The 13,934-nt window shown below is 42.3% G+C and overlaps 1 protein-coding gene across 5 annotated transcripts in view; it reads right to left on the reverse strand.

The window, feature by feature from the left end:
- Positions 1-13,934, reverse strand: part of FGF13 (fibroblast growth factor 13) — a 569,367-nt gene that overhangs the window by 219,483 nt on the left and 335,950 nt on the right. For 4 of the 5 annotated variants that reach the window (XM_061408501.1, XM_061408504.1, XM_061408502.1 and 1 more), the window contains one exon: positions 2-169. The exons of the other annotated variant lie outside the window; for it this stretch is intronic. In XM_061408501.1, coding sequence (XP_061264485.1) covers positions 2-169 — 168 coding nt within the window. The remainder of the gene's footprint in view (position 1; positions 170-13,934) is intronic. 5 annotated transcript variants of the gene reach the window in all.

Below are 13,934 nucleotides of genomic sequence, written 5' to 3' on the forward strand. Positions count from 1 at the left end.
CCTTCGGGCTCTGTGTGTTCTTTGTGGTGGACTTGCTTCAGCGGGCAGCAGAAGATTTCGTGACACTTAGCACGAAAGGGGGACTCTTTTTTCTTTAATTCCGCAGATTGGATGGAATCTTGCCGTAACATAATGTATTCCTGTGTGCCAGGGGGGGCGTCATCCAGAACTGTGGTCACCACATAACAAAATGAACTCAAGTTAGAGCTTCAGGAAAGCAGGGAAACGTCTTACATCAACTCTACTCCCGGGGGAGACTATAGAAACAACAGTCCCATGAAAAGTTTCCAAGAAAAGCATTGCATTGCTTGGGGGTTTTCTTTTGAGGGGCTTAGTTTGCTAATATGAATCGTTTACTCAGCTATACATACCTTGATAGCTAGTACTGAGTTGGCCAAAAAGTTCCATCGGATTTTTTTTCAGCCAAAGGTGAGAAAAACCCAGATGAACTTTGTGGCCATCACAATATACTGAGCATTTAAGGGTTAGATCATCGGGATGAGCAATAAAACATGTTAATACCAATAACCATATTGTATCTAAATAAACACTGTGGAAAGCGACATGTTTCAACTTGAGGTACAATATAAATATTTACAGGCGAAAATGGCTAATTTCCACAAAATTTTCAGTGTATTCGTTTACATTTTCTTCCTGGGTCTGCTCCTGGTGAGGGCCTGGCTTTCATGCACTATGTACAGAGTTGGACAAAAGAATTCACTTTGTGTTTCCCAAAGAGAACTGGGGCCATGACAAGTAACCTTCACATATTCGAAATCCCCTAATAAAGTGAACATATTCCAGTCAAGAGCCTAATAATCAACACTGGATCAAAGACCTACCTTGAATTGTAGCACTGCAGGGCCTGATTCACTTTTGGCCTCAGATATGAGGCCCCTCTCAGATTTCTAGGCCCTTTGTGCATTTTCCTAAGGAATACAGTGAATTTCTAGTGTTTGTTCCCTGCTAAAACAAGGTGTCTGCTTTCACCTGGTCCACTGCAACATTGTTTTTCCTGATAACTACCCACCAAAGAGTGTGCAAATTTGATCTGGGTCTGCAGAAACAGGGCATTGACCTCAGAATGGATTTTTTTTTCACACCTTTCCAGTGAGGTCATCCCATTTTACCAGGAGTGAGTCAGTACCCCTAAAGTTATGATTAACAATGGACTGACTCATCCTACTCCCTCAAATGCATAACTCTTAACATGCCTTGAGAAACACTGGGTACCAGCTGCAAACTTCCTATGGGGAGAACAATTCTATGATGCTTGTAAAATATCACCAGCTTATGGCTGAGAGTGGATGGGATCTCATGCTTCCACATTTGGCACAACATTCTCAGCTCACTGGCTAGGATCTTAACAGACTTTTAAGAACTTTCTTTCACATTGGAATGAAGATGGCATGAAAACCAGCATAACCTGGAAATTAGTATTATGAGTTGAGAACAAGTTCTTGATAGACTGGCTGTGTGTGGAGTTGTTGTCTTCCTTTATAAGTAATTAAATTACGCAAGAAGGTGATGAATATTTTAGTCACTTCTCTTTCTATTTTCCTCTAGTGCTCAGCAGTAGTAATCAAAAATATTACATAGACAGACCACCACAGCCTTTTCTGAAAGAGAGTTCCCTTCATCTACTAGGAATGTGACTGCAACTTCTTAGAATCTGGTTGCTGAATGCACATCTTTGGTAGCAACAGCTGCTATTCAGACCATTGGCAACCATTTCCTGCCATGAGCAGATAGTTATGATAATATATACATGTATCAAATTCTAGCATCACAGATGAAGGTAAGTTCTAGTTTGACCATACAATATATTTAATGAAAACCTCCGAAACTTAGAACTCAAAAACAAAACAAAACAAAACAAAACCCCATGATTATACAGAAGCTGAGAAATCCCATTTTCATGCATTGTATATAAGAAACACATTTTAAGATCAGAAGAGAATTGGAGGATTAAAAAGAAAAGAACAACTTTTGGATAATACATAGAGAGCTTATTGTTCAGAAGTACATGATAAACACCACTAAATTGTTTTCCATTTTCATTTTTCGATACCATAAATGACATCACAAATGGGCATCTCTGGAGATTAATGGCACAAAAGCCTTTGGCTGACTCTCTAGCCATCAGCTTTAACCAGCTGGTCATTAATTCCCACAAAAAGCCTTGTACTTCCATCATTATTGTTTAATTAGATACAACTAGTATCTGTAACATACAACAAAATTCTAGTGAAAGAGCCCCACTGACTGATATAAGAACCAGACCCCAAATTCATCATCATGGGGAAAGCAGGAAAGTCACAAAAGTGCAACATAATTGCTTTCCACAAAATTCTCTCTCTCCTATTCTTTCCTCAAATTGAATTTAGCAAGTGAAAAAGATGCCAAGATGAGAGCATTTAAGGAGCCATCTGAGTAATGACCGCAGGCAAAGAACATTTCCTTGGAAATTGTGAACATCTGGGAGTTAATGGCTTAGCTTTGCATCCAGGCTGTCTCTACTCAAATGCCCCAAACATAAATCAATTCAGGAAAAACAGAAAAAAATATTAAATCTATTAGCATACCTTGGTGTCATTTTGACACAAGACCTAAAAATATTTTTGACTTTTTAACCAGAAGTGGCAATCTACAGGAAACACCTCATTTCAGTCTATAAAATCTTTGAATGTAAATTCATTTTGATGAAAGATTAAAACTGTTGTATTAATTTATTCCTAGGGCTCCTTCAGGTAGAACAGTGACTGTATGTGCAATTAACAGCAGGAGTGACAGGGAACTTCCCATAAGATCCCAGCACTAAGGCAGGTGAGTACCTTAATTCTACTACCTTAAAAAAAGGATGAGGAGACAATGTGTCCAAAGGGCACAAACTCTAGAAAAGGGAGAGGAGACTTGCAAATAAGTCAGCTCATCGAAACAGGAAAAAAGAATGGAATCTACTTTCCCCTGGCTTAATCCTAGGATTTCTGCTATTCCCCCACTTTCTAGTGCATTCCTTCTTGCACACCATTCCAGCCTCTGAAAACCACTCTTGCCTTTGTTCATTGAAACTATTTGTCCACATTTATGCAGTGACTCCTGCTCTTCTTCTCAGTAATGTTTATCCAATCTTGAAGTTTGCATGAAAGACTCCAGTGATTAGGCAGACAATAGATTTACACTAAACCTCTTCCAGTTTCAGAGCTTCAATTTGACTCTTTCAGACAGGTAAGATGGTAAAAGTAGCTCATGGTTGATTTCTGAACTGCAGGACCCAGGTATTGAGAAAGGCCACGAGCCCCATGACAGTAGCAGCCAAGGAGTAGGCCTCTGCCGGGAAATGACACCCACATAGCCAGTGCCCTTGACCTTGATCACATAGGCCACCTACTCAGAATTCCAAAGTCCCACAAGAGTGGTAGAGAGTTGGATGAGAGAAGTGCACACATGCAAATTCACACACCCACAGACATGCAGACACTGACAGGTGGCATACTCAGACACAGGGTGACAATAAGTGACTCTACTGGTGGCAGGATAGTTAAGAGCACAATTTATGGAAGACCTTGTTCCCATTATACAAGGTGTTTATTGACTAACCATTAGGTGGGCAAGCCTACATCCAGGGTTGGTTTCCCAGTAACAGTCCTGGATTGGCAGTAAACCACCCTCATTCTCCTCCAGGCTTCTCAGCAATTCTCAGGGTCAAGGCCATGGTCACGAGTGGGGACAGTCATAGGAAGGGAAGAGAGTTTATATCTAAAGCCAGTGACCTGGTCTATGTTACCCATGTTCACAGAAATAGTGTTCCCATTTCAAACCGGACATAATGCATCGATCTGTAGCAAACCATCTGTGATAAAATGAAAACGTTTGTCATGGTTGTTCAGTGGCTCTGTCATGTCTGACTCTTTGCAACCCCATGGACTGCAACATGCCAGGCCTCCCTGTCCCTCAACATCTCCTAAAGTTTGTCCAAGTTCATGTTCATTGCATCAGTGATGCCATCCATCCATCTCATCCTCTGACACCCTCTTCTCCTTCTGCCCTCAATTGTTCCCAGCAGCAGGGACTTTTCCAATGAGTTGACTATTCACATCAGATGACCAAGATACTGGAGCTTTGGCTTCAGCAAAACTAATTCCAATGTAATATATGTCTTAAATGCATTTTTAATTAAAGAAGTTAACAATCACTTATTCTTTCTATGTTTAGAAACTCAATTTCTAATTTTACCCTGTACTTTAATCAATAAATATAATATTGGCTAGATAAAATACCTACCCAAATATTTAGTAGTATCACAAACACTATACTCTTCCAAGTCATTGCAAACAGAATTTCTTTAGAGATAACTTAATGCAACCCCTTTGTCTTAAAACATAAGGAAAATAAAGCTCAGGAAGGGGAATTGACAAGCCACAAAGCTATTGGAAAAGCCCAGCCTAGAAGCCAGGATTTTAGGGTGTTTAACAGAAAGTCTTAAGTAGTTTCTGGTCGCTTTTCTTTGTACAAACTGATATATTTAAACAGGATCTTTTGTATACCTTAGCTTCAAATATTATCTCTGTCTCCAACGAGGTTTATTGTCTTTATTTAAAGACAGAAAAGCAACCAGAAACAACCTGGGAAACTACTCAGACAATGCCACAAAGGCATCTGGCCCCTGGCCAGGCCACTGTGACTTGTAAGGTGTGCTGATTTCAAGCTGGAAGCAGTTAATAAGCCCTCAGTTATTTGATGACACTGTTTTTTGCCTTTCAGTGAACTCTTTGGAAAGACGACTCAACATACTTAATGAATGATACATGATTTGAAATCAAAGAAAATCTGAGATCACCAGGGCAACAGCAATGAACACAGCCATGGGACTACCAGTCAAAGTTATTGGACATATATTAGTGACTCCAAAAAGCAAATGCTTGAAAGCATCTGTGAAAGTAAAAATAAGGGAAAATACACAGATTATCAAATGTCCTCGAATAATGAAAAAGTCAGTAGGAAACAGAGTAATTAGAGTGATTACTCTTCCTTGTCACTGAGCACCTGTCAAGCAGAAAAGTAAATTCAGCCACAAATGAATTAACTCAAGTCCTCCATTTTGCTTTCTAACTCACTATCTATTGGATGCGTGTGTGCCTGCTAGGTCACTTCAGTCGTGTCCCACGCTGTGTGACCCTATGGACTGTAGCCTGCCAGGCTCCTCTGTCCATGGGATTCTCCAGGCAAGAATACTGGAGTGGCTTGCCATTCCCTTCTCCAGGGGATCTTCCTGACCCAGGGTTCAAACCCGAGTCTCTTAGGTCTCCTGCACTGGCAGGCAGGTTCTTTACCACTAGCACCACCTGGGAAGCTCCATCTATTGAATACTTACATAAGCTTTACTGCCACACTGGATACTATCAATGGCAAGTTTAAATGTCAATGAATTCTCTGTCTCCATCTGTGCTCAAGCACAGTCATGTCCAACTCTTTGTGTTTCTTTGGACCGTGGCCCACCAAGCTCTTCTGTTCATGGAATTTTCCAGGCAAGAACACTGGAGTGGGTTGCGATTTCCTCCTTCAGGAGATCTTCCCAACCAAGGGATTGAACCTGCATCTCCTGTGTCTCCTGCAGTGCAGGTGGATTCTTTGCCTGCTAAGCCATTGGGGAAGTCAATGAGTTATTCAGATAATTCACTGAATTGCATTAATCAATACTAATGGTCATTTGGTTTGGCCAAAATAGAAACAACTGAAAATATTTCTAGACATTTCAGTTACCTTCCCCTTTGCAATCTTCCCCAACTTCATGCAGCCTCCTAAGCACTATCCAGTTTTCCTTCAATTTTGTTTCTTCAGGCTGTTTTGCTACTTTCATGGAAGGAAAAAATTCAAAGTCACTATCATGGTGGCCACCCACCTCCAAAATTCTATCACATGTCCATCTTCTTCCACACACTAGATTTACATAGTATCTAAAATATGCCTGAAGACCTTGTATTGTACCTGCTGTTCAATATGACACCCCCATTGGCTCTACTCAAATGCCACCTCTTCTGAGATTTCTTTTTAGCCATGTTAAATAGGTTTGCACTCAATCTGTAATTATGTAGGTATTTATGTACATGCCTCTCCTCTGACTCTTCCCACATGAATATAGGATATCTGATGCAGAAACACTATTTGTCTTATTTGTCATTCTATAGGTGGAGTCAGTTATAAAACACACTCAAAGAATTCTTATGAATCAAATGAAAGATGCCCACCTTCACCCAGCCTTATTTCAAAGCAAAGGTAAATAGCTCATTCTAACTCTTCATGAGTTGGTTAGATAGCATCTCTGACTCAATGGATGTGAATTTGAGCAAACTTCAAGAGATGGTGGAGGACAGAGTAGCCTGGCATGCTACAGTCCATCGGGTCACAAAGAGTCAAATATGATTCAGTGACTGAACAACAACAACAACAACAACAACTCTTCATGTCCATATAACACTTTAAGAAATTTATCCTGTCATTTGTTGAGATAGCTTTCTAGACATCATCATAAGCTTTTAGTGAAAAGTGAGATTGATAATTATTTTCTTAGATGTGTCTTTCCTCCACAACTTGAATGGGAGCTCCTAGAAGACCAGAACCATGTCTCTTTTGGTATCATCTTTGCTTTCCTAATGGCCCACCTACAGTGCTTTGCGCATGGTAACTTTGCACGCACAAAGTGAGTCCCTTCTAGGGAGAGTCCTGCCTACCTTGAAGGTGTGTACTAAGAAGAAAGGACCAGAAATGGAAAGAGTTCAGCACATTGCATCGTACCTGGCAGGCACCAGAGTGGCTGCAGTGGAAGAAAGACCATATATGACAGAGATGGAGCCCGTTGAGCACTGTACCAGGATCCCCACCCTTGAGAAACAGCTAAATTCCTGGGTGACCTTTGGAATGGCACATCACATCTCTGAGTCTCAGTTTTCTCATTTCAAAAGTAAGTGACATGGGGACTTCCCTGGTAGTCCAGTGGTTGGGGTTCCAAATTTCCACTTCAGGGGATGTGGGTTTGATCCGTGCAAGATCCCACATGCCAAAGAGTGTGAAAAAATATTAAAAAAAATAAAACAATAATAAGTGATGTGGACCAGGCCAGGCTTTCTCAACATTAGCACTTTGACATCTGGGGCTGGATAATTTCTTGTTCTAAGAGGCTGTTCTATGCGCTGCAAGATGCATAATAGCATCCCTGACCTCTACCTCAGAGATGCTTAGCATCTAGCAAGGACTCAGATGTTCTATTCAGGGGAGTTTGGTTCAGACCAAATAGTGAGAAAGATACACTAGTGAGCACATCAGTCATTCAGGTAAAGAAAGCCCTCAACAAGATGGAAACCACTATAGCTGCACACCAGTGAAGTCCTTACTCGGCTCATGGCAAAGGCCTTCTCTAGTGAGGGATGCCACTGGGCAGCATCAATGGCATTGCACAACGTTAGGGGAGTATGTCCAGGCACGTGCTGAGAATGCATAATAGATGGGGCACAGCGTACCAAAGACCCACCTCAAATGGAGACAAGAAGCAAGAAGAGAAGGTGGGCAACTCTCTGAGGCCTTATCTAAGGTAGCTTTCCTGAAGGTCGGCCTTCTCATCATCAAAGGACCCACATCACCAGGAAATATGGGTTTTCAAGGTGGTGCAGTGTAAAAGAATCAGCCTGAAATGCAGGAGACCTGGGTTTGATCCCTGGGTCAGGAAGATTCCCCTGGAGAAGGGAACGGCTACCCATTCCAGTATTCTTGCCTGGAAAATATCATGGGCAGAGGAGCCTAGTGGGCTAAAGTTCACAGGATTGCAAAGAGTCAGATGTGACTGAGCACACGCACATGTGCACACAACATCAGGGAATATGCAGCCCGTCCCTCAAGACAGAAATGAGTCCTTCATGCAGAAAAGTGGCAGCTCCCTCTAGCAGAACAGATTGTGTGCAGAGGTTCTGTGCACAGTTGAAATGGCATGGATTTTGTCCCCACCACCATTTAAAGCATGTGAGAAAGAAATGCCTAGACATACACTCGACCTGACCTGAGAACACTGGGTGCTGTAAATTCACCTCAATATACTGTCTGCAGGGCTGGCACCTGCCCATTACTTCCAAGTTTTCTAGCCTGATGTCATCGCATTCTTCTCCCCCATGCACCAAGTCCAAGTCAAACTGAAGTATCCATCCTAGTCTCCTGGAAGGTTTGTTAAGACACAGGTTGCTAGGTACCTTCGCCTAGAGTTTGTGATGGAGTTGGTCTGGGGTGGGCATGAACAAGTTCCCAAGTGCTGCTGATGCTGCTCAAGGATCACATAGGGGCAGGGGGATGACTGCCTAGGTGTGTGTTTTACCTGTTTCAGCTACCTCTGCTGTCTGCATCCTCCTCCACGTGGTACAAACATAGTCTACACCATTGGTTCTCAGCTAGGGTTGAGCACTAGTATCATGTGTGGAACTTCTAAAAACTGAAGTTCTCATGGTACCACCCCAGATCAATTACACTGGACTCTCCAGCCTGTGGCTGGAGTGCTGGTGGGTTTCCAAACTCGCTGGTGATTCAACTGCATAACTGGAGTTAAGAATGACTGTTGTAAGCCTTTTCTTGCTTTCTCCAGTGAAAATTCCTCTCTCTCCCTTGGAGCGGGGGCAGCTCTGGCCTCTGATTATCTTGCTACAGTTCACCCTTGAACAAGGCACAGGGTTAGGGGTTGTCAAGCTTCCTTACAGTTGACAATCCACATATAACTTATACTGGTCCCTCCCTATCTGCAGTTCCTACATTGGCAAGGTTCCACATCTGCAGATTCATTCAACCGCGGCTCATGCAGTCCTGTAGTAGGAACTACTGAAAAAACTCTTGTGTGTAAGTGGACCCTGGTAGTTCAAACCCACGTTGTTCAAGAATCAACCGTATTTCCATTTCTTTGCACACCTCAGGCCAGAGTGGCCACGTCCTCTTGGGCACTGGTACTGTTCACTGTGTAAAACTCTACAGCAGCTCCTATCTCCCCACAGTCAGTCTATTGTACTCTGAACAGCCATGGTGGTTGGTGCATAATTCTACCACAGCATCAACCCACAGTACCCTAGGTTCTTGTCTTTCAAGATGACAATCTCCTCACTAGCCAGTTTTGTTGAAGGGAATCAAAGCAAGCTCTCTGCTTATTAGAACCCCTCAAGGTCAATGTCTTGGGCTGGTGATAGCAGGTGTCTTGGCCCTGAAGCCAGTTGGTGATGCTGCATGTCACAACTCTGGATTCATGCTCTGCACATAGACTCCTCACCCTCAGGGTCTGCACAGAGTCACTGCAAACTTTCCATGTGATGCAATTTGAACCACAGTGCAGCACCAGCTCATGGTCAGGAAATAAAATTGTACCAAGGATTCATCGGGAACCTTGTTGGTGACCGGTCCAGTAAATACACTAGTCCTTCTTTTATGACATCACAAAAGGGAGGTTGGAATACATTTTCCATAAATTGCATCCTTGAGCCCTGTAATTTAGGGGCTCTCCACCCTAGCTACAAAATCAGAACTGCTTCAGGGATCTTTTATGACACACCCATGCCTGGGCCCGACCTCCAGAAAGTCTCTTTAATTGGTCCTGGAGAAGGGTATGGACCTTGGCAGTAAAGCTCTCCAGGTAGTTCTCAGGTGCAGTTAGGATGGTGAACCAATGTGCCTAACCAAAGGAGCAAGAGAAAAATTGAAGCTGCAAATGTGAGCACAATTAACTGCAAAGATGTCTTCCTGAACAAAAAAGGAAGCGCTCTAGAAGATACTGGGAATTTCGAGTTCTAAGCCCCTTAATGATTGGACAAATAAATGTAGAACACAATAAATTCCAATAAATATGGAATACAAATGGCTCACTCAAGGAGAAAGCCTTAGGGAATGAAGAAGAATGTACTGGCAAAGGCCTCATAATCCACTGGTACTGGTTCAAATTCCAGTTCAAACCCCCAACTCTCAGTTTTCCCCTTTACCAGTATCTCCCCCTTGGCAACTGCAAGTCTGTTTGGGATTCAGTTCAGTTCAGTCGCTCAGTTGTGTCCAACTCTTAGTGACCCCATGGACTGCAGAACACCAGGCTTCTCTGTCCATCACCAACTCCCAGAGCTTGCTCAAACTCATGTCCTTCGATTTGGTCATGCCATCCAACCATTCATCCTCTGTCGTCCCCTTCTCCTCCTGCCTTCAATATTTCCCAGCATCAAGGTCTTTTCCAGTTAGTCAGCAGGTATAAACTGGGATTAGCAGGTGTGAACTATTATATTGGGGTGGCCAAAAAGCTCAGTCGGGTTTTTTGTACCCTCCCAAATGAAGGTTTTGGCTAATCCAATATATAGGATGGAGAAACAAGGTTCTACTGTATAGCACAGGGAACTATATCCAATATCCTGGAATAAACCATAATGGAAAATAATGTGAAAAAGAATATATATATTCGGATATATATATATATATATGTATATATATATATCTGAATTACTTTGATGAACAGCAGAAATTAACACATTGTAAATCAACTAGACTTCAATTAGAAAAAAAAATTAAATTCCAGTTCTGAGACCAGAAGTGGTCTCAACAGTGTGTTCAGCAAGTTCTGTCTCCTCTGAATCCAACAAACAGGTTGATCACTATTTGGAAGAGAGGACCCTGGACCAGCATCATGGGTAATACCTGTAAACTTGTTAGACATGTAGTCCCTCATCCCTGCCAAGTCTAGTCCAATAGAGTCAGAATCTGTGTTTTCATAAGATTCTAAGGTGACTTCAATGCATACTAAAGACTGAGATGTACCTAGAACAGGGGCTGGCAGATAGTCCTGGAGTCTGCCCTCAGGATTAGTTCACTCCCTTGTCCCTTGAGTCCAAACAACTATTTGGGTGGCAATTTTATGTATATTCCTGGAAACCCAACCACAGGATAGAGGAAAAAGCAGAGGACTTGAGAGACCTCTGCCTCCTACTGCATAACCAAGCGTCAATTTCCTACCTTTTATACATGACCCAGGGATCAAATTGCCAACATCCCCTGGATCATGGAAAAAGCAAGAGAGTTCCAGAAAAACATCTATTTCTGCTTTATTGACTATGCCAAAGCCTTTGACTGTGTGGATCACAATAAACTGTGGAAAATTCTGAAAGAGATGGGAATACCAGACCACCTGACCTGCCTCTTGAGAAATTTGTATGCAGGTCAGGAAGCAACAGATAGAACTGGACATGGAACAACAGACTGGTTCCAAATAGGAAAAGGAGTTCATCAAGGCTGTATATTGTCACCCTGCTTATTTAACTTATATGCAGAGTACATCATGAGAAACGCTGGACTGGAAGAAACACAAGCTGGAATCAAGATTGCCCGGAGAAATCTCAATAACCTCAGATATGCAGATGACACCACCCTTATGGCAGAAAGTGAAGAGGAACTAAAAAGCCTCTTGATGAAGGTGAAAGTGGAGAGTGAAAAAGTTGGCTTAAAGCTCAACATTCAGAAAACGAAGATCATGGCATCCAGTCCCATCACTTCATGGGAAATAGATGGGGAAACAGTGGAAACAGTGTCAGACTTTATTTTTCTGGGCTCCAGAATCACTTCAGATGATGACTGTAGCCATGAAATTAAAAGACGCTTACTCCTTGGAAGGAAAGTTATGACCAACCTAGATAGCATATTCAAAAGCAGAGACATTACTTTGCCAACAAAGGTCCGTCTAGTCAAGGCTATGGTTTTTCCTGTGGTCATGTATGGATGTGAGAGTTGGACTGTGAAGAAGGCTGAGCGCTAAAGAATTGATGCTTTTGAACTGTGGTGTTGGAGAAGACTCTTGAGAGTCCCTTGGACTGCAAGGAGATCCAACCAGTGCATTCTGAAGGAGATCAGCCCTGGGATTTCTTTGGAAGGAATGATGTTAAAGCTGAAACTCCAGTAGTTTGGCCACCTCATGCGAAGAGTTGACTCATTGGAAAAGACCCTGATGCTGGGAGGGATTGGGGGCAAGAGGAGAAGGGGACAACAGAGGATGAGATGGTTGGATGGCATCACTGACTCGATGGACATGAGTCTGAGTGAACTCCGGGAGTTGGTGATGGACAGGGAGGCCTGGCGTGCTGTGATTCATGGGGTCGCAAAGAGTTGGACACGACTGAGCTACTGATCTGACCTGATCTGATCTGATACATGACCCAACTAAATCAACATAGAACTCCTAACAAGGTTGTTTTAAGAAGTAAAAGAGATGCTTAGGTGAAACTGTCCAGCACAATGCCTCGCCCTTGATATGTACTCCATATGTATTAAGTACTCCCTGAACATTAACTGAGGCTGAATCCAATTTAACGTGAAGCTGTCTTTCCCAAGGGGGGAAAAAAAAAAAAAAACAGCCATCTATTTTCTAGCTGGACAGACAAAGCTTTCACATGACCCTCATGTTAATTTTATAACCAAAGTAGGGAGAATGACTCGTAGGAAAAAAAGATGTTATACTGCTCACAGAGTAAGAAAATGAATGACAAATGGTTATCTCTTCCAGATTGCCAACTGGAATTTCTTGAAAATGTTTCATTATGACTGGGTTCATGGAAAAATTTTATTTGCTTTCACTTACTTTGTTTTCTGACACAGCATGCTTCTGGTCATGATGTCCTAGGGACTGAAACAACTAGGCAGTCTTTAAAGATTACTTATAGATTGATTCTAGGTGTGGCTTTTCCACCAAATTTTGCCTCTTCCTCCATGAATAATGATGGAGATCACTGGCACCATTTAATAAGGAGTCTTTCTTTTCAGAGACAGTAAACTAAGGGGACTGCCACAGCATGCTGGCCCAGCCAGCTCTGCCCCGTGTGTGTGAGTGTGTGTCTATGTATGTGTCTGAGGCTAGAGACATGCCTTTATTTTTAATAACTATTAGTACAAGAGCTCCGGCTAGGCTCACAAAATGATGTCATAGTTACTCACGGAAACTTTGTCTCCTGATATTTTCTCAGACTTTGCTCTTAAGACCTTTCTTTGGTAACATCATAGGCTACATTGCTAAAGAAAGCCTATTTTTTCCCTAGCAGTTTTTTCTATTTTTAGAGCATTAAATCTCAGAGGAATGAGGTTTCCTCACCTACATACTAGAAAGTGCACTCTCAAGCATTACACCCATCTTACTAGCAACTGTGTTCATGGTGACCATACTTCTTCATATGGCATGCTAGAAGATCCCTGAACTATGCATGATTGCTATTTCCTTCATACTTTTCTCTCCTGTTTTGAAAGCTAAGCTCTGATTCAAATCTCATGGTTGCCCCATGTCTTCTGAGATGTCTCAAGAGCCCCACCTCACAGGCTATGCTAACAGCCAGAAATACCTCAGCCCTGGTGATAGTGACTGGAATATTATACTGTAAAAATTATATGATCAAGTGCTGTCAACCTCACCTCTACCTCTCCATATCCCCCCACAAGGTAAGCAGCAAACAGATTTTACTTAACTAGTTATAAAATATCAGGTTCTCCAAGAAGTTCATTTGCATTTTCCATAACAGCATAAGAAAACCTGAATGATCTTTTTGGCCAACCCATTACAATCCTTTCAAGCAATCAGAGTTCTCTTACTTCCTCTTCCTGCCACTGTTCTATGGGCCATATGTGCTTCTGTCACTTACTGATGTCTCCTTCCAACCCCAGCAACACTGAAGAAAATTCACTCAAGTACATTAGCAGCTCATCTTGACTGACCCTTGGGCAGGAACCATGAAGCAAAAATCAACGTATGGGCTGATCTATAAAAAGCATTTCTCAAAAACTATAAACTAGGCTTATGTTATTATGGCTTTGTGCTCCCTGGCATTCTGTGAAGTGTGGCTGTATCGTTGATTGAGAAGTACTAAAGGGGGAAAGAAGGCCGCTGAAAAGACATCAGAAAAGGT

This window comes from Bos javanicus, chromosome X, assembly GCF_032452875.1.
Source record: "Bos javanicus breed banteng chromosome X, ARS-OSU_banteng_1.0, whole genome shotgun sequence".
In the NCBI taxonomy this organism is placed as follows: Eukaryota; Metazoa; Chordata; class Mammalia; order Artiodactyla; family Bovidae; genus Bos; species Bos javanicus.